The 17,293-nt window shown below is 43.9% G+C and overlaps 1 protein-coding gene across 1 annotated transcript in view; it reads left to right on the top strand.

Annotated features, from left to right (window-relative positions):
- The first annotated feature begins 1,389 nt into the window (after positions 1-1,389).
- LOC306933568 (ral guanine nucleotide dissociation stimulator-like) overlaps positions 1,390-17,293 on the top strand; it is an 82,620-nt gene continuing 66,716 nt past the window's right edge. Inside the window, exon 1 of the mRNA XM_079515835.1 lies at positions 1,390-2,136. Coding sequence (XP_079371961.1) covers positions 2,116-2,136 — 21 coding nt within the window. The 5' untranslated portion in view covers positions 1,390-2,115. The remainder of the gene's footprint in view (positions 2,137-17,293) is intronic.

The following is a 17,293-nucleotide window of genomic DNA, read 5'->3' as shown; positions in this document are numbered from 1 at the left end:
CAAAATTGACTCCCTAGTCCCCAAAATTATCATATTTGAACTAGGGACACCCAAAAATTATCATATTTGAACTGGGGAGTGGGGCCCCCCCAAAATATTAAATCATATTTGAACTGGGACAAATAAATGACCCCCCCCCCCCCCAGATTACTATGAAAACCTGAAAAATCTGTCCGTCACGACTCGTGATGACACGTCACGCGGCTCAGGCCACCATATATGGCCAGTCGGTCCGTCACGCCTTGTGACACGCTCCATATATGGCCGTCTCCATATATGAAGATCACGACACTGACCTCATCAAACCCTGGATATCCATATATGGAGAAGACTAGATCATCACCTTAGATCTGCATATATGGAGCCGGCCATGCCAGCAACTCTACATCTGACCAGACTGACCTCACGGACACCATGCTTAATAGTTGAACTGCTTCTTAACTATGCCGTATTAAGAAGCTCTGTTGTTTCAGCACGACCTTGCCCGCGAGGACAAAGTATATTCATTTTTTATTGGATGATGTACGACGAGTCGACGACAAGATAGCGCCCCTCACTTCACACAGGTGTGATTTTTGTCTTAACACAAACATTAAATGCCATTGACAATTAATGGAGAATTATGTCATGTGTCTGAGCAAATGTATCGTAACACAAACAAACATTAAAGGACATTGACAATGATTGGATAATTTAGGTTATATGTAGATTGTAGCAAATCAGCTATTTTGTCCTACACAAAGTATAACCTATACATTCCCTCTGACAATGAATGGAGAATTTACGTCATATATGATGTCATTATGTGTCTGAGCAAATCGACATGTTGCGTCATGATCACGTAGGCCTACGGTGATCACGGGTGTGACGGGTGTGAATTATTTTTTATTTTTCAATGTAGGAAAAGAAAACTGTATTTTGTAGACTAAAACTGTATTTTGTAGACTAAAACTGTATTTTTACTCGAGTTGTTGACTGTTGTGACCCATTAAAAATGATTACAATGGGTCCCGGAGTCAACTCCCGGTCCACTGTTTGGGAAACGGTGATATATAAACCACTATAAGTGGGGTGCGTTCAAGAGCGTACGTCCGTTTTCCGTATTGCTGTGTGTGTGTGTGTGTGTGTGTGTGCGTGTGTGTGTGTGTGTGTGTGTGTGTGTGTGTGTGTGTGTGTGTGTGTGTGTGTGTGTGTGTGTGTGTGTGTGTGTGTGTGTGTGTGTGTGCGGGCGTGCGTGCGTGCGTGCGTGCGTATCTGTGTGGACTGCAGCTCCAGCCTCCTCTGTGTGGTCAATATTTTACAACTCAGCCCTTTAAAAAAAACATTCCATCCATCCACGGGTCAGCCATCCATCCATCCAGCCAGCAGCAGCCAGCAACAGCAGCAGCATCCATTTAAAAGCATCAGTCAGTGTAGTGATCCACATGTAACGTCGATCGTCGACTATATAGCTGCATTATTCCTATTACTGTATGTATTGTGGGATATGCTGTCGATTAATTAATAACGAAATGGGATTTATATAAAATACAATAAAAAGACGAGAGATACACACACACACGGACCCGTTGTGTGTGTGTGTTTATTTTCCACGCACGACTGGAGGAGTAGGAGGAGGAGGAGGAGGAGGAGAATATACCAAATGATGTAGGCAGATCGAGAGAGAGAGAGAGAGAGAAGAAGACAAATACATTTTTGATTATCGCTGCCTGGATTGTGTGCTTCTCTGCTAGCAGCTATAGCTAGCGTAGAGGCTGCTAACAGCTCGATGTTTTTTCCCCATGTATTCTCATTTTCCGATCTGGTTGATCGGGATGAATATAAAATAAAACACAAGAAGTGATGCTTTTTCACTCGGACGGATGTGCATGGTGGTCGAGGAGTCATTGAGGGCATTTCCCACAGAAAGAAAGCGACCATCCTTTGCGATGTTAGCTATATAAGGAAAGGAGCATCACATTTCTTAGTTTTTTCCCTTTCTTTTTCTAAATCCGTGTGAAATGCTGATGCTGCCAGAAGATCAAGGAGAAAGACATTAAAGTGCATCTGATGACCTGAACGTACGTGTTTTTATGGATACAATACGGGCTCCACGAAGGTCATGATTCTGAGAGAATGATCATGCTGGAAAAACAGGTAAGGTTATATATATATATTTGTGTATTATTTTATTGATCATCATTCATCAATGCATATGTCCTGAATTCGGCGTTGTTGTTGTTGATGCTTTGATTGGGAATGGCTAGTGGTGGTGGTGGTGGTGGTGGTGCACCTGAGCTGGGATATGATTGATGATGATGATGGAACCAGGGACCTCATTAGTGTCTTTTTGTAATTAAAACACATATTAGACATTTAATCCAAAAATACGTGTAAACACGAAATGCCTATACATATGTATTCATCCAGTTTTAGGTGATAAGGTGACCAAACAAACTGTAGTATGAATGAATTGGCCTTCTAATGTCAGGCAGGGCATCACCACTGTTGTTCCATGTTGGTGACAGGCAGGTCTACTATGGCCTTCAGCTGTTGCTATTCTTGGGACACATTATGTTTTTACATTGCCATGGTGATAAGTTTGAAAGAAATAAAAAAATAAATACAAATTATGCAAACACATTGGCCTACCAGAATAAAGACGTACAATGTGACGTTGCAATCAATCAAGCAGGAAATATTGTGCTTTTGCTGTTTAAGAATATACTGTAGAATTACAAACAGACAGTCGCACGCACGCACACGCACACACTCATGCTCACATGTCGAGATAATTTACATAATATAAATGGCAAAAAAAGGATTTGTCTTTCTCATTTTTTAATAGATTATCTACAGTATATGGTGTTTACACTGTACAGTGTAGGTGTGTGTACTAGTGCCAAGATCAGGTGCAGACACAGTGCCAAATTCTGCCAATTAATACACCAATACACTCCATTTCTCTTCATCTCTCTCTGTCTCTCTCTCTCTCTCCCCCTACTCATACTCAACTCTCTCTCTGTCTCTCTCTCTCTCTCTCTCTCTCTCTCTCACACACGCGCACGCAAGCACGCACACACACGTCATACATGTATCCCTGCGTTTGTTTTTCTACTTTTTTTTTTTTTCTCTCTCTCTCAGTAAAGGCCTCATTGATATGCGTTAACAATAGCCACTGTCTGTGATGTTCTTGGCCCTGAAGTGGACCTCTCGTCTAGGAAATGCTCGTTCGTCAGTGCCCCGCCGTACTAGCGTGCACAGGTCCACAGCCTGCATGTGTCCAAGAGTGTGTCCCATTGTCTCTCTTCAGCATCGTCTCTATAGCCTCAGTATATACCAGTGTTAGGTTTTGGCAGCAAAGTTTGATTTGAGTTTTTAGTCGCATATATTATAGTCTCTTGAATGGTTTTCATTTAGTTTTAGTCAAATTTTAGTTTTAGTTGACTAAATATCATAAGATTTTAGTCGACTAAATCTGCAGTTGATTTAGTCGACTAAAATGCATTTCTTTCATAAAAAAAAAGGCAAGTTGACGTGAACACAACGTTGTAACCCGACGATCAAAACTCAACATCCTGAACTTACACACAGCCTTGCTGATAGTCTCGCGTGGCCAGACTGTTGCCTCTCGCAATGTTCAAATGCTTTCCGGTCATACAGTCTGGAGAACGGAAGCTCTGATCATGAGCAAGCGATAAAGTGGAAGTGAAGCCTCCTACGCACTTCTGTTTCGTCTTGCGCAATATTATCTGAATATAAATAGATAGACATCTAAGCATGTATAGCTTGCTGTTACTAGTGCTTAGCAGAAATGGACATTAAAAAAATAAAATGTAAAGACATTTTAAAATGAATGTTCGTGAACGGAAATGGCAGCTTCCTTGCTCGGATTTCGGAAGGTGTAGTTCCAGACTTTAGATAGCATTCAGGAGGTGTAGTTCCAGACTCTATATAGCATTCAGGCGGTGTAGTTCCAGACTCTATATAGCATTCAGGAGGTGTAGTTCCAGACTCTATGTAGCATTCAGGAGGTGTAGTTCCAGACTCTATATAGCATTCAGGAGGTGTAGTTCCAGACTCTATATAGCATTCAGGAGGTGTAGTTCCAGACTCTATGTAGCATTCAGGAGGTGTAGTTCCAGACTCTATATAGCATTCAGGAGGTGTAGTTCCAGACTCTATATAGCATTCAGGAGGTGTAGTTCCAGACTCTATATAGCATTCAGGAGGTGTAGTTCCAGACTCTATGTAGCATTCAGGAGGTGTAGTTCCAGACTCTATAGAGCATTCGGAGATTGTGGAATAGTTGTCTGGCTAGTGGCTACGTAAGACCTTGCTGATAGAATGGAATACTAGTAATTATAGCCTTCAGTGTCTCAGTGTCATATGTTGTAGCCTAATTGCGGTTTGTGTGGTTTGCTCTTGTTGTAGTTGTATGTACCTGCACCACCCTGTGTGTAGTTGTGTGTACCTGTTGTGTGTGTGTAGCTGACTGTGTATACCTGCACGGTCACCACCCTGTCCTGCCTTTGTCTTTAGGCCACGGGAGGCTGAACTGTTGATTACACAGTGCAGCTTCCAGTTCCCGAGCTTCCTGCCCTGTCTTAACCCTCTTATGGCCACCCTAATTAACAGTGGATTGTGCCTTTTATAACCTGCACTATTCATATGTTTAATTCGTCATTTTAATGCCAATAGAAAAATCTGTGACATGTATACACTATGGGCTCCATTTTCGTCACTGCTAAACCCCTTATCCCTAAACTTCTTCTTTGCCTTTTTGTTTTACTATTTTGAAAAATATTTTTGAATAGTTAAGCTAGCATCTACATTGACACGTTGTGAGCTTGTAGACTGGCCATTTTAACTATTCAAAAATGTTTAGCAAAATAGAAAACAAAGGCAAAGAAGTTTAGGGCTAAGGGGTTTAGCGGTGACGAAAATGGAGCCCCAAATCTCACACTTCTAACACAGTAATCCTATAGTATTATACCCAGTCCTGATGGTGGCGGTAACTTCACCATTATGCCGATTTTGACCAAATAGAGCGAATCTGGCGATGTCATTTCCTGTCCACGTGATCACAACATCCGCTAGTTTTCTCCACTGTGCTACACAGTCAGATGTCCGGGATGCTAAGCTATCATCGTTTATTTTAATGACTAAGTCAAATGAAGCTCTAATCAAGCCCCAAATATCGCATTTTACGCAGCGATGCACATAAAGACCGCGCACGTGCACGCAAGGATTTCGGCCGGTTCTGGGTAGATCACATCGGCCGTTAGCCAAACAAGCTAAATGTTGCTACATTTTGATACATTAAACCCCCGATTATAGGGAATAAAGCGATTACGTCATTTACGTCAACGGTTATGATGGCTTTTTTTATTCATTACGTCAATTACGTCACTAGCCATAAGGGGGTTAAGTGGATGACTGCTCTTTCAAAATCCCTCGTTTATACTTTGCTGCCGATGCAGCTGCGTTCATTGCTCAGCGAAAATAAAAAACAGAAATGTGTTATTTGTGCCTCCCCGAGCTGTACGTGTATATAGGTACGATGAAGTGTACATTTTTTTTAGCTGGGGGATTCTTTCTGTTTCTGGCTGCCCTCCCTGTGAGTGAGGAGATGGCTTTCCCTTAACAGTTTCCATGGTAACCCCGGCATTCTACAGTATTCTCCCAGCCGTGGGACGTTACGGCCCCTGCATGTGAAAGCAGTTCACACACTGTCTCTGCACCCCCCCCTCCCTCCCCCCTCGCTCTTCTCTCTCTCCTCTCTCTCTTGTCTTTGCATTCTTTTCACCGTCTGTTGTGTGAACATAATGTTGGCAACTCTCTCTGTCCGTCTTCACTTTGCACTGTACTTTAAATCTTAACCCATTTTGGGCAGGAACCCCTGTTGGTGTTTTAAGCATTATGTTATACTTTAGCTATTGAAAAATAACAGATCTACAGGCTTGAGCTTGTAGGTCTGCTATTTTTGAAAATTCGTGAAAATGTAGTGCATCTTTGAATATATATATATATATATATATTCTTTCACAACGAACGTTTTAAACTCGTATCTTTGCTTCTGGGGTTTCCCTGGAACTACATATTTTCAGATGGGAGTCCACGGCCAAATACATATAATTCTGGGGGTCCTTGACATGAAAAAGGTTGAGAACCACTGATATAGAATCCTGTCAGGATTTAGAAGACATTTGTAGAATCGTTCCCAGGTCAAAATGGGTTAATGTCAGCGTTCATTTGCATTTGTATCGGGATGCATAGAATTCTGTCTTTTCTTTTCTTTCTGCTCCTGTTTTAAAATCTGCCCTCTTGCACGCAGCACACTGTGTAGTTTTAGCCTGCAGGCGAGAATATATTTCTGATGTCTGACTGGGCCTCATTTTGTGTGGAGTTGTTAAATGTTGGCCAGTGTGTACTGTGTGTAGCTGTAGTCTCACGTAGCCAGACAACTATTCCACAATCTCTGAATGCTATATGGAACTACATGCACCGAGTAATCTGTCATTTCCGTTCATGAAAACATATTTTAAAATATCTTTAGAGCTAAAAAAAAATTATTTCCATTTCTGCTAAGCAGCAAGCTATAGAGGCTATCCTCTATATTTAGGATAAATGTGCACGACTGTAAAGATGAAACGGAAGTGGGGAGGAGGCGGCTTCACTTCCGCTTTATATTTTACGCATGATAGACCTTCCGTTGCTCCAGACAGTAATGACAGTATATGACGGAAGCATTTATAAATTGCGAGAGTCTGGCAACGCGAGTCTAGCCAGTGTGCAAAGACAAAAACAGAAGTATTGTATTTTAACCCATTTTGGGGCGGGAACCCCAAAATGGTGTTTTAAACATTATGTTGTAATTTAGCTATTGAAAAATAGCAGATCTACAAGCTCATAGCGCGCCACCGAGTGGCGCGCTACGAGCTTTTAGGTCTGCTATTTTTGAAAAATCGTGAAAATATTTATATCAGAAAACTGGAGGATTTCGAAGATTTTTTTTTAATTCCGAGGTCAGGCCATTTAAATGGGTTAAATGTGGAAACCTGTTTGGCATGAATGAGCACAATCATGTGCCGTCTCTGAACTGTTTGCTAGTGCAACACAACAGACAGATATGTTCACTTGTTCAGGGACAGTGCAGAGAGTGTTAGAGAGGCAGGGGCTGAAATCTAAGAGGGCACTTTTGGACAAAGGTAGCGAAAATAGCAGATCTACAAGCTCACAACAAGCTGAGAGCTTGTAGATCAGCTATTTTCGGGGCGCAACCCCAGCACTCTTTAGCTATAGTGGAGATGCGGTGTAACGACATGGATTTCTAAACAAATTTGTTCAACGAAAAATTCTGCGTTGAAGTTCAGGAGACTTTGGGGGTAAGACCAGTCATTAGTCCTACAACCTATCTCAAACCCTCACCCTAACCCTAACCTCCCACGGGGCAGCACACCTAAACCTAACCTTAACCCTCTCCCAACGCACCCCTCCTCACCAACCTTAATCCGGTCGTGTTAACGCACCCCTCACCAACCTTAATCCGGTCGTTTTAACGCACCCCTCACCAACCTTAATCCGGTCGTTTTAACACACCCCTCACCAACCTTAATCCGGTCGTTTTAACGCACCCCTCACCAACCTTAATCCGGTCGTTTTAACGCACCCCTCACCAACCTTAATCCGGTCGTTTTAACGCACCCCTCACCAACCTTAATCCGATCGTTTTAACACACCCCTCACCAACCTTAATCCGGTCGTTTTAACGCACCCCTCACCAACCTTAATCCGGTCGTTTTAACGCACCCCTCACCAACCTTAATCCGGTCGTCTTAACGCACCCCTCACCAACCTTAATCCGGTTGTTTTAACGCACCCCTCACCAACCTTAATCCGGTCGTTTTAACGCACCCCTCACCAACCTTAATCCGGTCGTTTTAACGCACCCCTCACCAACCTTAATCCGGTCGTTTTAACGCACTCCTCACCAACCTTAATCCGGTCGTTTTAACGCACCCCTCACCAACCTTAATCCGGTCGTTTTAACGCACCCCTCACCAACCTTAATCCAGTCGTGTTAACGCACCCCTCACCAACCTTAATCCGGTCGTTTTAACGCACCCCTCACCAACCTTAATCCGGTCGTTTTAACGCACCCCTCACCAACCTTAATCCGGTCGTCTTAACGCACCCCTCACCAACCTTAATCCGGTCGTTTTAACGCACCCCTCACCAACCTTAATCCGGTCGTTTTAACGCACCCCTCACCAACCTTAATCCGGTCGTTTTAACGCACCCCTCACCAACCTTAATCCGGTCGTCTTAACGCACCCCTCACCAACCTTAATCCGGTCATTTTAATGCACCCCTCACCAACCTTAATCCGGTCGTTTTAACGCACCCCTCACCAACCTTAATCCGGTCGTTTTAACGCACCCCTCACCAACCTTAATCCGGTCGTTTTAACGCACCCCTCACCAACCTTAATCCGGTCGTCTTAACGAACCCCTCACCAACCTTAATCCGGTCGTCTTAACGTACCCCTCACCAACCTTATTCCGGTCGTCTTAACGCACCCCTCACCAACCTTAATCCGGTCGTTTTAACGCACCCCTCACCAACCTTAATCCGGTCGTGTTAACGCACCCCTCACCAACCTTAATCCGGTCGTTTTAACGCACCCCTCACCAACCTTAATCCGGTCGTTTTAACGCACTCCTCACCAACCTTAATCCGGTCGTTTTAACGCACCCCTCACCAACCTTAATCCGGTCGTTTTAACGCACCCCTCACCAACCTTAATCCGGTCGTTTTAACGCACCCCTCACCAACCTTAATCCGGTCGTTTTAACGCACCCCTCACCAACCTTATGTCTAACCAAAGGATGCCTCCCACGCTGCATGCCTTCCAGTATACATATATGACATGGAAATGTAAATTCTGCATTCACGGCCTGGAGAGGGCAGTTGTTTTACAGACGGGTAAAAGGGCAGGGGCTGATGTCTATGTGTGCACGTCCCTGGATATGTTTCTTCAAAGCTGGGCCATTGCATTGTTGTATATAAGCTTCACAAGTCGGCTATCATCCAGTCTATCGTATCCTGTGTTCGGTTCAGAGGCAAACTTCCAAACTGTAAAAACAAAACGACATAAAAAAATTAAAAATAAACCATCTCTTGAGCCATTGTGTCCATCTCAGCTTAGCCAATAAAACATTTTTGGTTTTTTAATGTTTTCAGCCAAAGATTCCACATTCCATTGTCCTTATAACCACATTAAGCCTGGTGTCCCAATATTGGCGAAATCTTCCCAAGAAAATTCCAAACATTCAGTCACCGATGGCTGAGTGGTTGAGACGCATACCACATATAGGCTCTAATGAGTCGTGGGTTTGATTCCCACCAAGTGTCATTCCCTGTCTCTCTCTCTCTCTCTCCCTGTTTCTAAATAAAGGCAGAAAATCCCAGAAAATTGCGCCACATTTTCAAGACTTTTCAAAAAGATTGCAGATCTACAAGCTCGTAGCATGGCACTCAGTGGCTGTAGATTGTAGATCTGCTATTTTTCAACACCTAAAGTATCAATGCTTAAAACACCAAATGGGGTTCCCGTCCTGAATGGGTTAAAGAAGACATTGTAGTAGTAATTGTTAATTTTATTTCCACAAATAGCAAATCTACAAGCTCGCAGGCACAGTGTCGCAACACAATGTGTCGTATACTGTGTTCCGTTTCGTACGTAAAGCGAAGCAGGGAAGTCAGTTTACTTCGTGGTGCTTTTGTTAGGTAGTATATTTTAAACAATGGTCAGCAAAAATAAAGGTTTGGGAAAGTCAGAGGACATATCCCTGAAGAGACATTAATCTAGTTTACTATAGTTGTTTCATAGGTTTAATACGTTTACCTTGCAAGAAAGAACTCATTCCTTCCCCTGCACACATTGTTTTTGCCAGGTGCTTGTAAAGCGCCCGCACTGCATTTGCACGCAGCACTACTCACGACCGCAAAGACGACCGTACTGGACACCTTTTTTCACGATAGGCTGCCTTCTAAGCCAAACGGGAGACTTGGCCATAAAACCCATAGTCTGAACGGCAGACTAAACCCACACTCTGAACGCCGCAACGCGGAGCGAGTGGGGCGACAGAAGCTAATGCTAACCCAGCTAACTGGAGCTAGAGGAAAGCCATAACAAAACACAGCGAGTGAACCAACATAAAGAACGTCGGAAACGAAGGAAAACGGGAGCTTGTTGCGTCTGTTGTTTGTTTTTATATCGACGCCGCGGCGTGTAATAACCCATTTTGGGCGGGAACCCCTATTGATGTTTATAGCATATGTTATACTTTAGCTATTGAAAAATAGCAGATCTACAAGCTCATAGCGCGGCACCGAGTGCCGCGCTACGAGCTTGTAGGTCTTCTATTTTTTTTAAATCGTGAAAATGTGGTGCAAATCTTTGAATATATATTCGTTCAGAGCGAACATTTGTTTTCAGATGGGGGGGTCGGTGGCCAATTACATATAATTTTTGGGGTCCCTGACATGAAGAAATACTGAGCACCACTGATATTAGAAACATATTCAGAAAACTGTCAGGATTTAGAAGACATTTTCTTTTAATTTCGACGTCAGGTCCAGGATAACAAGCCAGGAGAATATCAGTCATCATCATCATCAGCAGCAGCACCTGCTACACTTGGAGCTTTGTAAATGCCTCGTCTCAGCCCCTCCTTTATGTTTATTGCAGCCTGGAGCAGCTGTATAGCGTTGTGTGTGACGATGTGTGGTATACGGATGGAGTGTGAATGATTTAGTGAGCGTTATACGATTATACGAACGAACTTGTGCAGCCTCGCTCGCTCGCTCCGCTCTGGGCAGAGCGAGAAACGCTATGGACGGACGGACGGACAGTCACTGGCTCATGGCGTGCAAGGCAAACGGAGTCTTATCGTACTGAGAGGTTGGGGCAATACCTACAATACCATCTGCAGGATGGAATAGGAGGAGAGGGGACTATAGAGCAGCTGCTTGTTAAGCACAGACATTCCCTTGTGAGAGACACAAGTGTTTGTTGGGGGTGTGCTGGAGTGGGTGTGAGAGAGAGGGAGGGCGAGGGGAGGGGGGAGAAGGAAACGAGGGGAGTGGGGAGGATGGTGGATGTTCTTTTTTTCTCCTCTCAGTCCTCCTCGGTAGAGCCAGCGACAGTCAGGCAGAGCGACTCGCCACAGGAGGGTATAGCAGCCAGCCTGGGAGTTATTATTTTTTGTTTTTGTATTTCTTTGTACTTTTTCTTTGTTTTTCTTTTTCGTTACGTGTATTTGATGTAAGAGAGATTGTGTGTGTGTGTGTGTGTGTGTGTGTGTGTGTGTGTGTGTGTGTGTGTGTGTGTGTGTGTGTGTGTGTGTGTGTGTGTGTGTGTGTGTGTGTGTGTGTGTGTGTGTGTGTGTGTGTGTGTGTGTGTGTGTGTGTGTGTGTGTGTGTGTGTGTGTGTGTGTGATTCCTCTGCGATGTCGTTGGCGTGCTGCCGTCTCACTCTCTGAGGTCTGTGAGATCTGTTTTAATGCAGCAGCAGCACCATGGATACTATTACCAAGTCCCCGTTCAGACTGATCTGAGATCTGTCCTACAGCAGCATACATGGATACCAAGTCCCTGTTCAGTCTGCACAAAGCCTTGGCTCAGCCGGTCAAGATGTGCATGTTTGATTTCCCCGTCACCATCCTGGACGATCTGGTGAGCAAGAATCAAAGCGACGCCTGTTACATCTTTATTATTTATACTGTATATATAGTACAGTAGGCTATAACCGACCAGCCTCAGCAGAGCTTTTGTGACATGCCGCTCTCTCTCTCTCTGTGTGTGCGTGCGTGTGCTTGTGCGTGCGTGCGTGCGTGCGTGCGCGTGTGTGTGTCCCATGTATGTATATTCGTGCACGGTATATATTTGTGTCGATACTGCCTATACATAAAGGCAAAATGTGTTGGTCTATACTCTGCATAGTACAATAACAATTCAAAGGAGCTTTATGGGCATGACAACGTATTTTGTTTTTCCACTTCTGTTATCATGAGTGTTCTTCAGTACTGTAGTACCACCTGGTATGGATGTTTGTCTGCAGCCCTAAAGTCACAACTGCTGCAACAAGTAACAACACTGAACATTTTATTGTTCAAAGATTGTTGGACAACCACTTCAGAAACTTTATACATACATCCACGTATGATAACAGCATCCTAAGGTTTAGCGAGGAATATCACCTCTAATACTAAGCATGTGTTGTATGGAGAATATAGGTTGCTACCTTCAGGAAGGAGATATGGTGTACATACATAGCATACAATAAGGTCAGACTAAAAGGTCCTTTGTCCACCAGTCGACCTTGAGGCTTAATCAGGAGTCGTAGTAGCGCCACGGGGTAATCTAAGCGGTGGACATTGCTCTTGTCTTCATGTCTTATATGTCTGTAAATTGTCTTGTTCTTTGTGTTGATGTCAAATGTGTGTATATGTGTTCTGCATACTTGGCTGCTGGGTCGCAAGACACATTTCAGCGTGAACTGACAATAAAGTACTGTATCATATCATATCATATCATAGCTGAACGTATTGCTTTACGTTGCCAAAGCAAGTGTCAAAATATAACTAAAACAAAAACAGTTGGGGGAGGGGAATGACAGTAGAGCATTGTGTAAACAGAGCTATGTCACATTGCGTCGTTACATACAACAACAACAACAAATAGCAGCAATTGTTTGCAGTCACTTTGGGACAAATAGCAGCACTTTTTTCTCAAGACTTATTTCAACAGTATACAAAAAAATAGACCTCAGCTTTAAGATGCGTTTGACGGTAGCAGCATACGGTATACAGCACTTGTGCACCGTAGAGTGCACGTGTGTGTGAGTGCGTGCTTCTAGATTGGTATAGTGCATGTGTGTGAGTGCGTGCTTCTAGATGGTAAATGGCATGTGTGTGAGTGCGTGCTTCTATATGGTATAGTGCACGTGTGTGAGTGTGTGCTTCTAGATGGTAAAGTGCACGTGTGTGAGTGCGTGCTTCTTGATGGTAAAGTGCACGTGTGTGAGAGCGTGCTTCTAGATGGTAAAGTGCACGTGTGTGAGTGTGTGCTTCTAGATGGTAAAGTGCACGTGTGTGAGTGCGTGCTTCTAGATGGTAAAGTGCACGTGTGTGCTTCTTGATGGTAAAGTGCACGTGTGTGAGTGCGTGCTTTTAGATGGTAAATGGCATGTGTGTGAGTGCGTGCTTCTAGATGGTAAAGTGCACGTGTTTGAGTGCGTGCTTCTAGATGGTATAGTGCACGTGTGTGAGTGCGTGCTTCTAGATGGTAAATGGCATGTGTGTGAGTGCGTGCTTCTAGATGGTAAAGTGCACGTGAGTTCTGGACAGGGCGAGAGCAAATATGAGGATTTTGCAGTACATTTTTTAGGTACTTTTACTCCACTACAATTATTTGAAAACTTTAGTTACTTTGATTATAACCACAATAACATCCACCCTACATGTCACTGATGTCGGCCATTTGAAAATAGCAGATCTACAAGCTCACAGTGCGTTTAATGCTCGCAACTTTCTAAATATTTTTATACTTTTGAAAACTTCATTCATTCTGTGCTGCTTTTTGGTACATTAAAGTACATTTCGAATCCGATACTTTTGTACCTTTTACTCGAGTACATTTTGAATTCCGGGACTTTTACTTGTAACGTATTGTAGTACTTCTGCATTGCAGTATTGATACTTTTACTTAATACTTTCAGCGCCATTGCCGAAGACATTTGTCAATTGAAGCCTAATTTTTATACTAAATTAGCCGAAGACCGAAGACCTTTGTCAATTGCGCTTTTATAGTGCGTTCGATTGCTCGAGCCAAAATGCTACTTACGTTAGCCGGTTAGCTAGCTGTGTTGTTAGCACAGCACTGGATCGCCCATCTTAGATCGTCGTTGCCATAATAATCCATTCTATCCGTTTCTTTCAATCGCCTGCATCTCCTATTCCTTGTCCGAGATGGCATTTTTGGTCAAAACAACGTTTCTTTGACGGCACAGAGCAGACGATCTGGTGCTCTGCAGAGCTCCGGTCTGGATTCACAATGTAAACAAGGCCGGCCCAGCTCCGTGTAAATTCCTAAATTAGGACTACTGCTAGTGGAGCGGAAATGGCGGCTTTTCAAAATAAGAGCTCAAATTAAAAAAATGCTGGCGTGAATTAGATCCTAATTTTTGAGTGGTGCAACCACTCCAAGGAACAGCAATGTCCGTGACGTTCACCTACCTATTAACTATGTGACGTTCACCTATGTGACTATGAGAATCAGTACCAGTAGGGGCGCTGTTGTGCCAGAAACAGAGAGAGAGAGATAGTACTGCACTGTTGCCTGCTAATGAGAGAGAGGGAGAGAGAGAGGGGGGTTGCACCACTCAGTTCACACGGGTGTGATTTTTCAATAAATGATAGCGCTGAAAGGGTTAAGTAAGACATTTGAGTACTTTTTACACCACTGGCTGTACCACCAGTTTCAGCTCCGCTCCTCGGGTCTGTGCCAGTCTGGCACACATCCTGTGTGCGTGCGTGCGTGCGTGCGTGTGTGTGTGTGTCCATTGTGTGTGTGTGTGCGTGCGTGCGTGCGTGCGTGCGCACAGCCAGTGTCCAGTGTGTGTGCGTGCGCACATCCAGTGTGCGTGCCAGTCAGTCTGGCACGCATCCAGACAGTCCTAGGCAACACATTCTCCCAGCGGAGGAGAGAAGGCTATGCCCTTTGATATTTTGACGTGTTTAGTCATGCCTGTAATCTCATGGAGTCCATTGAATATGCCCCTGTGTTGTTGTTTGTTTGTTTGTTTGATCATAACATCTGCAGATCTATATGGCTATAGTGTTGGTGTCAGTTATTTTGCTGTTGTATCATCGTCATCATATGATTATTACAGGGGTGAGAATAACATTTTTTATGCATCTTCTTCAGATAATTATTAAATTTTTAAATATTGTCGACGTGCCAGTAGGAGGCCTCTCTCATTATGTGATTGATTATTGTGGAAACCAAAGTCTCTGTAGGCCTCATTCACATGATTGTTTAATGTCTATTATTGAAACCGAAGTCGCCACCAGGGATGTGTTAGAGCAGGGGTTCTCAACCCGTGGGTCGCGACCCCTCGCATTCTAAAAAAATGCAACTGAATGGCTGGAAAATGGAAATGAATGAATGTTTACATGTAGTACACATAGTACATGCATACACCTTCCCTAATGATTATATCTGGTTTCAGTATTTATTTATGGTGTATTGTCTCTATTATTAAGGTTATTGTAGCAGTCAATTTATATTGGGGGTTGGGAGGGGGGGCGGGGGTCCCGAGACATTGCCAAAGCATTTCCGGGGGTCCAAAAACGTTGAGAACCCCTGTGTTAGAGAGGCAGGGGCTGACATCCCGTAAGGAGGGCACTTTTGGACAAAGATAGCGAAAATAGCAGATCTACAAGCTCACAGTACGCGTCGTGCTGCGACGCGTTGCCCCTTTTTTGGGACCGGAACAATGGTTACTGTTTTGAAGCATGCCGGGACTTAATTGGCACTTGTTCTTCGTACTTCTCTCTACCACCCCTGCCGTCTACAAATAATTTGCTTGCTTCGTGGACCACTTGGGGGTCCGCGGACCACCTGCCTCCAAATGCATGTATCAATAATAGGCTGTGATCCATCTTGGAACGGGTAGGGACTAATTAGTAGATCACAAAGGATTGGCATAGATTTCAGTATTAGCAGTCATACTGTAGCTCTTGGCTGTAGAGTTACCGTAGGAATACATATCGATGTCATTATACGAGGCTGGATATCACCTGGGAGTGCATGGGACTTTGGTTATTATAATACTTTGATATGCAGTGTTGTCCTTTAGCAGCGTCATAAGGCTGCATCACACATAAGTTATATTTTAGCCAAGTGCCAATAAGCAAAGAATGCCTCTGTGAAGTTTCCTGTCTTTTTTTTCCTCCCCCTAATGTCAACCATTTCTGACACAGAGGAAAACGCAGTCCATTCAAAGTCAAATCAAATGGACGTTTGAACAGGCTTAGCCGAGCTGGGGGGAGATCCATGGAAACACAGACTCGGTGCGTGCGTGTGTGTTGTGTGCGTGTAAACAAAGATTGCACGGGGGAAAGATATTCCAGAAACTTACGAATTGACTTACAATGACCGATACCAACAATCAAAATAAATCATGTTTTATGGCCAAAATACACCAGTCAATAAAAGCTGACTGTGAGATATTTTAATTCGTCAGTACTACTACAGTTGCCGTTGCAAATTCGGTTATGGAAATGAGAGAGAGAGAGAGAGACCAAGAGAGAGACCGAGACCTCTGGACAGCTGAATCTCCTGTTGGCCGGCTGGCCACTTAGCTGGCTTTGAGCCCGTTTCTCTGCACTAAATACACCGTAGCCTCCAGAGCAGGGCTTCTTCTCTGCACTAAATACACCGTATAGCCTCCAGAGCAGTGTTTCTTCTGCACTAAATACACCGTATAGCCTCCAGAGCAGGGCTTCTTCTCTGCACTAAATACACAGTATAGCCTCCAGAGCAGGGCTTCTTCTCTGCACTAAACACACCGTATAGCCTCCAGAGCAGGGCTTCTTCTCTGCACTAAATACACCGTATAGCCTCCAGAGCAGGGCTTCTTCTCTGCACTAAATACACCGTATAGCCTCTAGAGCAGTGCTTCTTCTCTGCACTAAATACACAGTATAGCCTCCAGAGCAGGGCTTCTTCTCTGCACTAAACACACCGTATAGCCTCCAGAGCAGGGCTTCTTCTCTGCACTAAATACACCGTATAGCCTCCAGAGCAGTGTTTCTGCACTAAATACACCGTATAGCCTCCAGAGCAGTGTTTCTGCACTAAATACACCGTATAGCCTCCAGAGCAGTGTTTCTTCTGCACTAAATACACCGTATAGCCTCCAGAGCAGTGTTTCTGCACTAAATACACCGTATAGCCTCCAGAGCAGTGTTTCTTCTGCACTAAATACACCGTATAGCCTCCAGAGCAGTGTTTCTTCTGCACTAAATACACCGTATAGCCTCCAGAGCAGTGTTTCTGCACTAAATACACCGTATAGCCTCTAGAGCAGTGCTTCTTCTCTGCACTAAATACACCGTATAGCCTCTAGAGCAGTGCTTCCCAAACCTTTTAGCTCCAAGAAGACCCAACAGAGAAATTAGACGTTTTTTTTGCCCCCAAACTAGTGAGCAAGTCGCTTCAATCTTTTTTCTAATTCATGAAA

This window comes from Electrona antarctica (assembly GCF_951216825.1).
Source record: "Electrona antarctica genome assembly, chromosome: 12".
Classification (NCBI taxonomy): domain Eukaryota; kingdom Metazoa; phylum Chordata; class Actinopteri; order Myctophiformes; family Myctophidae; genus Electrona; species Electrona antarctica.
This window is presented reverse-complemented; position numbering and strand designations above follow the sequence as displayed.